The sequence below is a fragment of the Euwallacea similis genome, chromosome 4 (assembly GCF_039881205.1).
Source record: "Euwallacea similis isolate ESF13 chromosome 4, ESF131.1, whole genome shotgun sequence".
Lineage (NCBI taxonomy): Eukaryota > Metazoa > Arthropoda > Insecta > Coleoptera > Curculionidae > Euwallacea > Euwallacea similis.
In genome coordinates this window covers 2,894,964-2,908,551 of record NC_089612.1, presented here as the reverse complement: position 1 = coordinate 2,908,551, position 13,588 = coordinate 2,894,964, and the positions used below count along the sequence as shown (strand labels likewise).

At 36.5% G+C, this 13,588-nt stretch overlaps 2 protein-coding genes across 8 annotated transcripts in view; one reads left to right on the top strand and one right to left on the bottom strand.

Annotated features, from left to right (window-relative positions):
- LOC136408051 (cytochrome P450 4d2-like) overlaps positions 1–13,588 on the top strand; it is a 147,611-nt gene that overhangs the window by 70,109 nt on the left and 63,914 nt on the right. The gene's annotated exons all lie outside the window — the stretch shown is intronic.
- Positions 1–13,588, bottom strand: part of LOC136408512 (multiple PDZ domain protein-like) — a 58,178-nt gene that overhangs the window by 2,789 nt on the left and 41,801 nt on the right. For 2 of the 7 annotated variants that reach the window (XM_066389510.1, XM_066389513.1), the window contains 5 exons: positions 5,258–5,454; positions 3,833–3,927; positions 1,432–1,501; positions 491–550; positions 220–324 (listed from right to left, as the gene is read on the bottom strand). In XM_066389510.1, coding sequence (XP_066245607.1) covers positions 220–324; positions 491–550; positions 1,432–1,501; positions 3,833–3,927; positions 5,258–5,454 — 527 coding nt within the window. Of the gene's footprint in view, positions 1–219; positions 325–490; positions 551–665; positions 789–1,431; positions 1,502–3,832; positions 3,928–5,257; positions 5,455–13,588 lie in introns of those variants that run through there. The other 5 variants (XM_066389512.1, XM_066389516.1, XM_066389514.1 and 2 more) reach the window with 3 other exon arrangements.

Below are 13,588 nucleotides of genomic sequence, written 5' to 3'. Positions count from 1 at the left end.
ACAAAAAACACCCATTGAGGCAAAAAGAAAAAATAAATTTGGTATTACTGCTAGTAAAACTTAAGCAAATACTCTATAAATGCCATGCGGTTTAAGAGCTGAAATCCAAAGTTAGAGCCAATTTCAGAATTAATATCAAAACATAATTTCTTTTCTGAATTTGGCTCTGAAAAACATCTAATACGATTTTTTTTTGGCGAGAAACTCTGTTGTATGTACCTTCTCGGCGGCACTGCCTTCCTGGATGTCCGATATAAATATGCCCTGGCCCACTTCGGCATGTTTGCCCTCTATTATCATAATACCCAAACTCTGACCTGTCTGCTTCAAAGAAAAAGAAAAACTATGTCAGAAGCCAAATCACACCAATGTTACTGTAATAGGAAACACGGCCACACATTGAGCACAGCCAGAATACTACAGAAAAGGCCCACACACTGAACCCACCTTGAGTTTTTCATTTAAAGAAAAATCGTCACTCGGGACCTACCTTTTTGATAGACACACTCCGCACATTGGGGTAGTTGGAGCTGAAGTGTTCTACTGAGGTCTAAAAAAAAAAGTGTTGATTTAGCGGGGATTGAGAACAATAGTTTGATCTAAATGAAATTTCTCCACAGCAAATGGGCTTTTTAAGCTAATCCTCAGAATGTTTTCACACTTGCCTTTGCCTGTGAAGCTTTTCTTCTCTTCGACAGCAAATAAACGTCCAGAATTCGTTTAAACTGAACAATATAATACAATTTTGACATCCTCTCTCTCAGTGTCCGCCATTAAAAAACTTAAACCTTAAACATAAACAAAACTTTACTCCCCCAAAATGAAACCAAACCACTGGAAAACAATGCAAAAACGTTCTGTAAGCATTTTTATCACCATACGCATATAAACTAAATATTTAAGGTTGGCGATTTGCACCAAAGGGTAAACAGTGTTATAATTAGACCCAGTTGGAGAGTTTAGAAGGAGACTGAAACTGTAACAAAAGTGGATAGTTTACATTATTCAGCAAGCGACCTTCAGTGAATTGTGTGTAATTATCCAATCTTGGTGACTTGATAAGGAAGTGAGAAGCTACATCAGGATGAGCACTTTTGCCTGGTGGTAATTGGTAATTGATCCTCATGATTTGCACACTCAGCAAACTGTGTCATTGCACTTCAAAACTAATTGGAACTGTTAAAAACTTTGTATTGAATCTAATTTTGAATAAATATTGCACTGAAAATTCACTTCCAAGAAAAGTTTAAGCATGTTTTAGGTATATGATTATCTTAATTAGGTACCTACATCAATAATTATTTCTGGAAATTTTATTACATTGGCTGGTACTACACCTATAGCTCTGTTTTAACCAATTTTATGAAGTTTTAATTAAAGTGACCAAAATGGTATTTTTTTGAAGATTTTACAAACTTAATCAGCACTTACCTCCTCTGCCAGTGAGACTGGAAACTGAGTGATGGGTTTAACGGCAATATCATTGATGGCAGCTTTTCGCCTAAAACAATACGGATGCTCACACTTTTGTCCACAAACAAAAAGCTGCAGGATTCAGTACCGAAATAACAAATTTTGAGGGCACAGGAACGTGAGCATTAGTGCTGCTTTCCTGGGGACTATAAACACATCATCACAGGCTCCTTAATAGTCACCAATTATTAAGGAAAGATTAATGGCAACAGAACAGAATAAATAATAAACCAAATATGCTAAAATTTGAACTTTGCCTGAATGGAGGTAGGAACTTTACAGGTCTCACCCACTACGAGATGCCGCGGAATTAACATAACGGGAAGGTCAGGAGCATCCGGTAAGGTTGACCTTTGGGAAAAAATGGACAGGAATAATAAATTATGCGGATAAATAAATAAGTAACGTGTTTTACATGAGAAAAAGCTGGGAAACAAGCAGAAACGGGGAAAACAAAAAACGTAAACAAGCTCGTGTCGCTAGTGTTAAACGTCAAAACTGAGAAACTAGTGGTGTGACGTTGCCATAATTTTCTTATATCTTAGAAATGTATTCTTATCTTGACACCATCATGTAGATTATGTAAAAAATTAACAGAACATCAAAAACATAAACAGAACTCACATTTTAATATAGAAGTATTTTTATATGCTTAAGGGTCTTTATTTAGAATCATATTCAGGCACAAATGAAGCCGAAAAATTTAAAATTAATATTTGGCCAAGCTCGTAATTGTCAATTGATGAAACAATGTTTTGATTTTAATGTCCAACTTGGATAAATACAATGTATAAAATTCTTGGAAAAGAAGCAAAACACTTCAGATGCTTTTTGGTCAGTTTTTGTCAAGAAAACATTCTAGGTTTTATCGTGAATATGGTTTATTTTTTCTAACTAATCAGTTTCTGTTTGTGTAGTCAATGTTTATTAAAACATAATGAAATCTAACATTGAATCGCATCGTTGCCTGAACAATTGAAAGAAATTTGTGATCAAATTTGCAAATTGACAACAGTGTTGCATCTTGGAATGTGACGTGATAGGCATATTCACAATACACGTTAGAAAAAAACAATTGGCAACAGCGTAAAAATGTTATAATCCTAACCTAACTTTCATGTTTGTTTTTTTAAGTGTTTTGTACTTATAAGATCATGGAATTATTGCGGACCAAGCTCAGCACCAGAGTTTAAAAATAAGAGCTAAATTTAACTAATCAATTAACGTAGCACACTACGTAATTATTAATTACACAACTAGGGAGAAAATTGCTATTTTTCTACCTGAAATAACGTGAACACAGCAAAATTAAAGGAAGGAGAAGGCGTGAAACGTTCAAGAACAAGTTGAAACTAGCTCCTAGCATACGCGTGTGTTAGCATTTGTTCTGTATGTTTGTTGTGCTTACTTTCGTAAGGGATCGTGGGAAAAGGACATTTTCTGCTCAATTTTAACATGCAAAAATAGGTGGACTGCAAATTAAACAAACTTTTTCACTTTTTCAAAAATAACAATAGTGCCACATAGTATTTGAAACGCCCTGTATATGGAATGCTTTACCTCCACACACAACTCATGTCCATCGGACGTATTGATAAACTCTTCTTTGGTATGTTTAAAAGTGCTGCAACAATTACGGCTGCATGGTTGTACCCCCAACAGTAATTTAAGAACTTCGGACTTTGGCGTACATTTCATTGTTTACCTGTGATCGTTTCTATTATAACTGCAGGTGATGCAGTTTAAAATGAAGATGTAGGTACAACTGTACTAGGGCCCAAATCAAATAAATTTCGAAAGGAAAGTGCACAGGTGTGGTATGAGCGACATGAAGCAAATAAGGAGAATCCACCGATTATAGTTTTAACTTCGTTAAGTGAGTGAGGGAATAGTTCATAACACTGCAACCATCACACTTACTAATCGAGACCCACTCACCTCAGTTGCAGATGCCTGGCAACAAAATAATTATATTAATTAGAACAAGGAAATCCTTTTACCGATGATAATAATAATTAATAATCATCGGACGACCTTAGAGATTTGTTAATTTTAAATGAAAGAAAAATATCACGATGAGAGATAATCACTGTGCGCAAACCCTCGGATTTTCCTGCTCCGTAATCCCGTTTGATAATCCATTTTCCGCATAAGTAAAAAATGTTTACACATTATGATCCAACTTGTTTGACTTTTCGCACTGATTCGCGATACGCAATCTGATGTTACATACACATGAATGCATGTAACAAATTATAATGGACTTGAATGGCAATAAATATTAATGGTGCGAGGTTAACAAGGAGTAAAAGTTGTAGTAAAATCGTCTCGTCCTATAGTAGATAGGTAGGTACCTTACCTTAGGAGAATGACTTTAAAAACTGGTCCGGTGAGGCCTTTGATGATTGCCGAGGCGTTGAGGTGACATCGGCCGTGCAGCACCACCCCGTTCACCTAGAATAAGGCAAAAGCAGTGGTAGTACTACTAACCTTTCTTTGACACAGCTGAGGAGGAAATTCATAAATTTCAAGTCATATTTTGTACGAAGCGAGCGAGAAAATCTCAGGTGAGCACTTGTCGAAGGTGGTCGCGCGGTACTGCGGACACGGCCGAGGAGGTACCTCGGTCGTATGAGTAAATAAAAACACCGGTTATCAGTTGCGCGATAATTTGGTGATAATCCTATAATAGTGGAAATATCGTGGGTGTGTGGCACGATAACTCTGTCGCGCTTCGGTAACCGACCAAATAAAAAAGAACGTCCTGTATATAGAAACTATGTAGAAGCTTTTAGCTGCGAACACTAAAAATAAAAACGTGTATACACGCAGATTTTTGGTATACGGTTTATACGCCCACGCCCACCACCGATTTATCTTGCGAACTATCTTGGATGTTTGAAATCATTTGATATACGCGCATAAACATTGTAGAGTTTCGGACTAATTGCTAAATTAATAACTTTTCAGTTGTTGCTCATGCAAGATGCTCGACGAGCAGAGGAAGACTCTTTAACGGCTTAAGAGTTTTCATTTTTTTTCTTCATTTTTAATTACAATGTCGCATGTTTACTAAAAATTCCGACTTGCAGGGTAACACTGAGTCAGATACGTGTGGCAAACTAATGATATTGCAATGCACACAAAGCTTATTATCAGCAGTTGCTATGGTTACCGTTGATAAATCATTGAAAAAGGTAGCTGATTTTCAAAAATAATCATGGCATCATGAGATGCCCAAACGGGCGAAATATACAAAAGTGAGGTAAATAAAATTGAAGATCGTGCTTGTTATGAGCAGTTGTTGTGATAACAGCTGACAGATCATTTAACAAGACAACGGATCTTCAAAGAAAATTATGATGTCATGACATGCTCAGATACTGCATATATATGAAACTAACGCGAAAAAATTTGAAGTTGGTGCTTATTATGAGCAGTTGCTATGGTTACAGCTGACAAATCAGTCAAAAAGACATCTGATTTTCGACAAGTGACTTTTGCTACAGGACCCATAAACTGCAAGGCAAAAACTGTGAAGTACCCAAATACGCCTAACTTAAAAAGCGACTTTTCTGACAAGACCAATGAATTAAATAAAATTTAATATTATTAATTATAATAAATTTAAATAATGTCAAAAATAAAAATACATATTCTTTGTTTAGTATTTTGGATTTATATTATTTTATTTAATTTTTCTTTTGCACTATTTACTCGTATGTTTTTTTATGGCATAAAGAGTGTTTTTTGGTTACTACTAGCAAATTAGCTTTTTTCTTACTTCCAAGATTTCGTCCCCGATTTGTATCAACCCCGTCTTGCAAGCGGCTCCATTCGGATTTAGTCCACATACGAAAACCGCCATACAGCTGCGATCTCGGTGTCCCGCGAGGCTCAGCCCCAGGCCTGCTGCCCCCCGTTCCAGTTGCACCATATGAATGCCGTGACCCAAGTTGCCGTACTTCTTTTTCACTTTATCTGCAAATATTTGAAACGTGTGAATAACGGAAATGTGTAAGAAAATCTCAAATTCTGTTGCTGATTTAAATATGTAGGCAATTTCCTAATCAAATTTTAAAATGTAAAAAGAAACCATGACGTCAAAGCAGCGGGAATTGAGTGGCAATTTTCACTTCACTGTGAGATACACCACAAGGAATGTTAAAGAATTTTTTAAAAAATAATTTACGACTTCGATGCATTAAAGATCAAAACGTTGGCATAAACATGCTATTTCGAATTTCTTTTAACCACACGAATAATATAGAAATATTGTACTGGACGTCAGCGATATAGCTAATCAATCAATCAAGATCGCTAATCAAAAATCCCTTAAAATCTTTTGAGATACTTATTCATCTAAATATGTTTTTTTGCTTAGCAACTGTCAACTTCGATAGTTGACAGGTTGCGACAACTACTGAGCAATTGTTTTTAAAACAAAATTTGCAACTATGGCGTCCACCGTGGCTTACTTGACTGAAAGTCAATTTTGCTCGTTACTCAGACATTTTTCAAGTTATTTCAAAAACTACGATGCGCAGAAGTTATTCCTCTTCCAAATTTTAGAAAAAAATCGATGCTTGTATTAAAAAAAATTAACCTTAAATTGTTTTCGGAGGAACTAAAAACTACGAAAAGTGCATTATTGTAGTAAAAATTACATCGCGTTACATTAAACGTTTCCTCGAAAGTTCAGTTCACTATCATCGCATCAAGAGATACGTTCGGTGGAACGACACATGTACATACATACATAATATTTCAACAGGGATTCCCAGCCCGAAAAATGATGGTGATTTTATGTGGCCTGCACGGGACTTACCAAGTTCATATTCCGTCTCCTGATCCTCCGCTATGGGTTCCATAGTTCCATGATCGCGCGAGACACATAATCGGTGGCACTACCGTGGTACCGACTTGCAGACGTCGGTACCGATTATGGGCGAATGATGGTACCCGAACAGCGGCGGCATCTGGGTTTTGCTTATGAGGAAGTTGGGGAATTTACACTCGCGAGTCAATGAGTCACTTATTTTGTACTCCCACGAAGGCATAGTTCGATTCTCTTTTTAACGATTTTCATTTAAAATTCAAGGTGCATCCTTAAAATAAAACTTAAAAATTTGTTTTCAATTTTCCCTTATCAAACCTTCAGCCAAGAACAGGGGGTTATTAATATTAATTTAACCATTAACTCCGACAAATCCTTCCCTATTACACGCTTTAAGATACTCGGTTTACTAATAAACACCGAAGCCAGGGCTAATTTGCCACCTAAACGAAACAACAACGAACGTGAGGGTTTTGTTTACGTATATATCCTGCAGTCACGCCATTTCAGGAATATTAATAATAATTATTATATATATATATATATATATTATTGAGATGAATAATTGGGCTTGATATTTTAAAAGTACATACTAGACTTGGGTGCCCGATGTGAAAATTTATTAACGAGAGCATTGCTCCGACGATCCAGGGTTAACCTCGTAACCTTTAACATTTGCAATGTGGGTCACTTAGATCTTTCTCCTAGTTTATTCACCATTTATTTCATCTAGGGGTTTATGGATGCGTAGTATGAGATAAAAATATCGAGGAGCAGGAGGCTTTATGACAAAATGGTGAATGAAAAAAAGCCCAGTTTTCGAGCCCCACTATTGTTTTAAATCTTAAATTGCAACCACTGTTGCAATTTAAGACTTAATAGGAGGCCGTTTTTCAAATCAACGGTATTGGCAACATTGTCGACTTGCAAAACTTTCTTGAACCTGCAATACTTCGATGAGATTCAAAATCTTACTTTGCGGAAGTACTTCCATTCCAAGTGGGCCTTTGGAGCAATTCCATGAATGATTTACTCTCTCATGCAATTTCAAACTTCCATCTTAGTTACTCGACTTCATCTCCAACGAATCATAAAATAAACATGATTGCCTGCGCAAAATGTTTAGGCAGGCTCTTTAGAATTACAACTACCATGGATCATCACAAATTAAAAACAACAGCAAGGTGACTTGAACTAAAAATATTGACACGTTTTTAATTCAATAGGTTTATCAATTTCGAAAGCCTATATCTGTATAGATAGAAAAAACATTTCATGAAAAACTACTGAATGACGTTTAAAAGGCGAAATAAGTCAGCGTGCATGCACGATGACGTACAACTTTAGAATTAAATGTCAAAATAGCTGGCTATTTTGACATTTTTTTGGCTGGGTTAATAAGAGGGTATGGAGTAAGGTATTCGCCGCAACAATTTTTCTTTCTTTTACTTTAAAAAACGAAAATTTTGAAATAATTAAATAAAAAGCTAATGGATGACATTACTCTTAACATAAAACACAAACTGCCTTTTCTTGTCATTTTATTGCACGACCCATTTTCACTGCCTGCGTCCCTTGCTTGGGGGTGCCTACACTTGACCTATTTTCCATCTCTTGGCGGCAACTTCACCCTCTTTTATGTTTTTCAGGAGGCGACTTTTGAGCGAAATATGGAAATAGGCGTAAGGTTAAATATTAGACGTTTGATTGATTGTCAGCTGAAGGGGTGTTAACGGTTCATTCTCGCATGCCGGAAGGAAACAATACGGTTTCTACGAAAAGCCATTATTGGGGGATTCACACGAATTCATTGTTTTCTGGGAGTGAAACGTGAAACATTGCGTGTTTGGACGCATTAACTTCCGTGCTGGGAATTTCGAGTATGGCTGCGGTGTATTAGCTAAAGTAGTATTAAGGGATCTTCGGTAATGGATTGGATGGCGCGGAGAATTCAGCAAATTAATTCAAAAAATAATACAGACATTCTTCTGAAGCAATTTAAAAAGTAATCTTTTCCTCGGGGAAATGTAAGTGGAAAATTATGCGCATTTACAAGCGCTTTCTCTGGGACAAAGGGTGAATAGAAACGCCCTAATTTCGTTTATTCACAACCTGCTTTATCTTTTGTGAACGTAATAACGTTACAATTTTATTACGTACCAGAATTAGATATGGGAATTTTGTTTGCTTAGTATGCAATGGTGAATCAAACTGAGCGAAAAACAAAACGGATCCTTTGGGATTTATCATATAACAGTTGAGGTTCGTTATATCTAAATGATCATTCACTTTTGTTTACTCATGTCAGACGAAAATAAGCATTCACTTACTATTATTAATTAACAAGCTAATTGAACCGAGCTTCATCCGATCGCAATTAAAATTAGTCATGTTGTAGAGAGTGCCCCAAAGGATTTTTGCAACATAGATTTTTGAATTTGACTTGCAGATGGGCAACTAATAATTCCTGACCCAATTCCCGAAATGTCACAGGTTAAGAGACGGCACTTTGTCCCTAAATTTCCCTCCTCAAACTTGCAAGTTATCATTGAGATTTGCATACGGGAAATCTGGAGCACATGCTTCTGACAGAACCCATACCAGATTCCCACTTATTATCCACATTACCCGCCCGTCATCGGCCCAACAACCGCCCCGCATTCCCGGAGCGAACAAAAAACCGGGAAAAGGTTATTTTTCTCGACTCCCTCATTCCGAGATATTTATTTTACAAATTAGGGGAGTGGGTTTCCTCGTTAAACTCCAACTAGGAAAATAGCTTGGAGATGCCGTATAATAAGTTGCTTTCTCTCCCCGGATTGGGGTCCTTTACGCCGCAATGAAACGGGTCGAAATGAGTGAAATCCTGACCCAAATTCGAAATGTTAGAGGTTAAGGGGTTACGCCGGCCATCGGAGCGTTGCACTCGAAATGAGATGTTCACTTTTAAAATCCTCAACCCAGCGATAAAACCGAATTGAAAATTGCGAGAAATGGGTCACATTGAGGGAATTGTGAAAATAACTAAATAAATCCGGGATTCAAACTAAAAATGAAAAGGACGTTTCTATATTTGAAAACTCCATGCCCTCATTCGTCTAAAACAGTTTTTTATATGTTACACTTCCATAGTTTTAACGCAAAATTTTACGAGTTTCAATAAAAAATTATTATGTCCATTATGACAGGCAAAATCTTCACGACCCAGTTCTGAAATGTTACGAGTTACGAGGTAACGGGATTCTACTAAAACCCGGATCTTAAAAATCCGAATGAAAATCTTCGTTTTACGGGCAAGGATCCTCAGGCATCGTTACGGCCTTTATATGGTGGAGTATACCTAATATGCTGGGGAAAAATGATGAAGGAATATTAAAAAAAATGCCCAAAATTCTTGGGAAAAATTGTAAATGAAATAGAGACAAATCGCAATTAATATAGGTAAATTCTATGGTCGCCATGTGGTTTAAAGTCTATTTCTGGTTGTCTACATATCGCATACGGTCAGATGAAGCATTCTGACAGTAAGGAATATACAAGGACGGAATCTAACTTAATCCAAGTGTTTTCCCTTGCAAAGTATATAACGAAGTTTTTCTTTTAATTGTTCCTCCATTATTAAAGTAAGTTTTCGAAAATATCCTGAGAAATTATTTGCTCATGTAATTTATCAAAAGCCTTTAATAATAACCTATTGGCTCCCTGTTCATACTATGTCAGTGTGAAGCGATTATCGCGAATAAAGCTCTTGTAGCCCAAGGCAAATACGTTTAAATCGTGTTATTTTCTTAAGGTATTTTTCTTGTCGTTTTCTAGCTAAAATGGTGAACGCGCCGTTAATCTAAAATAAGGGTCTCACCTGCATTTATTTACACATTAAATACAACAATTGCTAAATGGCCAAATAAAACCGTGAATAAAAAACAAATCTGCAATTTCACGAATCTTGATCAAACACACGAATCCGGAATTTTCGCCTAAGAAACTATGATCTCGTTAGGCATAGTTTACAAATCTCTCACTCGAAATGGTTATAAAACAATAAACTTATTTTTAGCCCAAGCAAATAAATAAGCCCGCTCTCTCTCGATTTATTTCTTCTAAAAGCCATTTCCTGCATTTCGTCGCGTTAGAAAAACGATAAAATTTGTTTGCTGAAAATTAGACTTCGCAGAAACTTCACGAAAAACTATAATCGCCTTACCGAAAACAACTTCACAGTAACAACTACACACGTGCTACAACTTCGGACTTTCTCTCTGTTAACGAGGGTTGTGTTACATCGACGATTAACCTCAGCGAAAAAACAATTTTGTGGCGCATTAGTAAAAAAAATTAGGTCGTCCGATAGGCCGATTGTTTGTCCGCATTTTGCTTCCCGGACGGCGTCGCGACGTCTGTCCCGTGTTCGCTTTCGCGACTGAAACTGAACCGAAATTCACGTCGAAACGCGCTAAAAACCGGGATGGAACGCGCAATCTCCCCCGACTAATCCCTGCGATTGTGTCTAGAAATTGGGAGTTTGCTAGTTGTTTTTCTTTTCTTTTCAGGCATATTCGAGGTAAATTTTACAAGGTCATTGTTTTTATTGTGGTCAAAATGGCGAAGTAACTTTAAATTCACAACGCCGAAGATAATAAAAAAATTACCAGTTAAAATTGAGTTCAAATTAATGTTAAATAAATTTTAAAATACGCAAATCATCCCGAGTCCTTTGATTTGTTAGTTATATTGAAAAAAATCATTTTAGTCCAAATGATGAAAGAGTAAATTGATCTAAGGCGGAGAAAAGCAGACAAACCAGAGACGCTTAATACATCAAGGAAACGGCAGTTGAGAAGTAACCAAAAATAACATCAAATTTAATCCCTTGAGACCGCCATAATCAGAAGTATTTTAAACATTATTTCTTCCATTAGCCCATTTTTCACCGCTAAAAATTCCTCTCTTAATGACTTCATACCTTCTTCAAACACATTGAGCCATTTCTCTATGTCAAGACCATCTAGAATCTCTTGTATTAAAACAAATTGCCCGAGGCTTCTGCAATAAAATCCTCAACTGCAACTCGAATTATCCCAATTGGTTCGAAGCGTAAAATTATTGGTATTTGGATTTTCTAATTGGATCTTCCCCGATTTCACGAGCTGACAGACCGTAAAACGAGCCCCATTTTCCGTGCGTTATAGGGGAATTTTATTTCGTTATTATCTTAATCGACTGCAAAGTCTAAACAAACAACTTTTTCAAATGGCCTCCTCAAAAGCTTTCTCTGGATGATAAATTTTAATAATGGGGATCCCATTATAACATAGTATGATGTAGCACTGGCAATTTATGGTTACGACCACCATACGATCAGTCTTTACAAAATGTTAGAGAAAGTTAGTGAGCTAAAGGCTCTGTTCCAACTCCTCGTGGTGCGGAGAAATGGGGAGAAACATTTTTATAGACGTTTTTAACAATTACTGTAGCCTTGGGAATTTAAGTCTAATCGAAATCTATCTATCATGAATATTCTTCACAGGTCATTGGAGATATTTCAAGATTATCATTTTAGAGTTAGTATCTAATATTATAGTATCATTCATCATGGTATAATCTTCAGATGAATCTCGATTGTTAATAGTCATAATCGGGTTAATCCAGGGTAGTCTCAATATATAAATAATTCTATTTTCTACATCATTTGGCAGCGCCATCTTAAATCTTAAGTTTCTTAATGACTTAGTGAAATCAAGGTATTTAATACAATAACTATAATGGATGATGTCAAAAGCCCCCAAAACGACAACGGTGACATATATCTAATTAACTCCCTTTGTTGCTAAGACTCTGGGTTTCTCTAAGGAAAAGTCAGAAAAAGGGACTCCAAATTGATTTTTTTCCGCCCGATCATACATATTTGAGTATTCACAAAGACAGAATTTTCAGGAAACTGTGTCAGCATCGATCGAGACAAATAAGGGCTCTCTAATAATTTATAGCCCCGTCCCTTCGTCCCTTTCTGCTGCTCACTGTCAAATATTTTATTCTGAAACAGTTCATTTCGATGCTTTTTACGCTGCTGCACATGCACGCGGCTTAAATAAATAATTGAATTTTGCCTAAATTGACACTACAATATTCTCCCTTGGAGGGCGATTGTGCTGTTTGTGCAGCGGGGTTGTTTTAATTTGCCCCCCTTCCCTGCAACAAGGTGGCGGGAGAAATTTTGATGCGGTTTTAATCTGTTTAATAAGTTCCGTGTGCGGCGGGGCGTTCACTCAACTTCCTTCAGTCGAGGCACGATTTATTTGTCAATGCGTTAATTGGATCGAATGGCGGGACCCTTTAGGTCGTTCCAGTTCTTGGAAAGGTAATACCGCAAGGGACTAAAGAGATCTAATGATTGCTTCATTATATCAAAAGGGTCTTCCTTAGTTTGAGATTTCGGCGAGACAAATATAGATAATTGCACTCAGACTTTAAGAGGAGTTTGACCGCAAAACGAGTACTAAATTAAGTCAAAGCTTCCCTTTTTCGTATAGTTAGAGTAGACGATCGAAGTTTGTCAGAAATATATTTATATTTTTTCAATAAGAATTTGACAAAACAACAGTTTCTTGACAATTTGGTGGATAGTAAGCATATTAATATGACTCGAAGTCTGTTAAATATAATGTGGTTTTCTCAGAAATTGGTAGATCCACCAACAAAAATCACCTGATAATTAAGTTTTTTTATAGAAGATATTTTTGTATAAACCGAGGTTTATTCAAATAAGTTGAGGCTCTGTGAAAAACTAAAACGATTAAAATACAATTTTTTTGACAGTTTGGTGAAACTACTTTAACTACTTTACGTGCGTTTACCGAAATAATCAGAAATTTATTAAATAAATTGAATTTAGATCGTTCCTGTTCTTTCTTAGAAAACGAACACCAAAAGGGCGAGGGACTAAAGGGATTCGGATTGCTTTCACTACATCCAAACAAATAAATGAAGCATTTCACTGAAATCCAATTCAACTAGGACTTTGACCGCAAAATGAGCTCAAAATTGAAATATCTTTCAAACATTTCTTCCTATAAAGCCTTCGTTGGCACAAAATCAATCATTCCGATACCATCTCCACTGAGAGTTGGTTCCTTTCGAGTGATTTCGAGCGACGGGTGCAAATGGGAAAATTAATTAATAACTCCTGTTATTATGTGAGTGTGGAAGTTGTCGAATCGATGCCATTTAGCGACGACTTCACAAACCCGCTCGAAAGCAATTTCATTACGGGGACAAAAA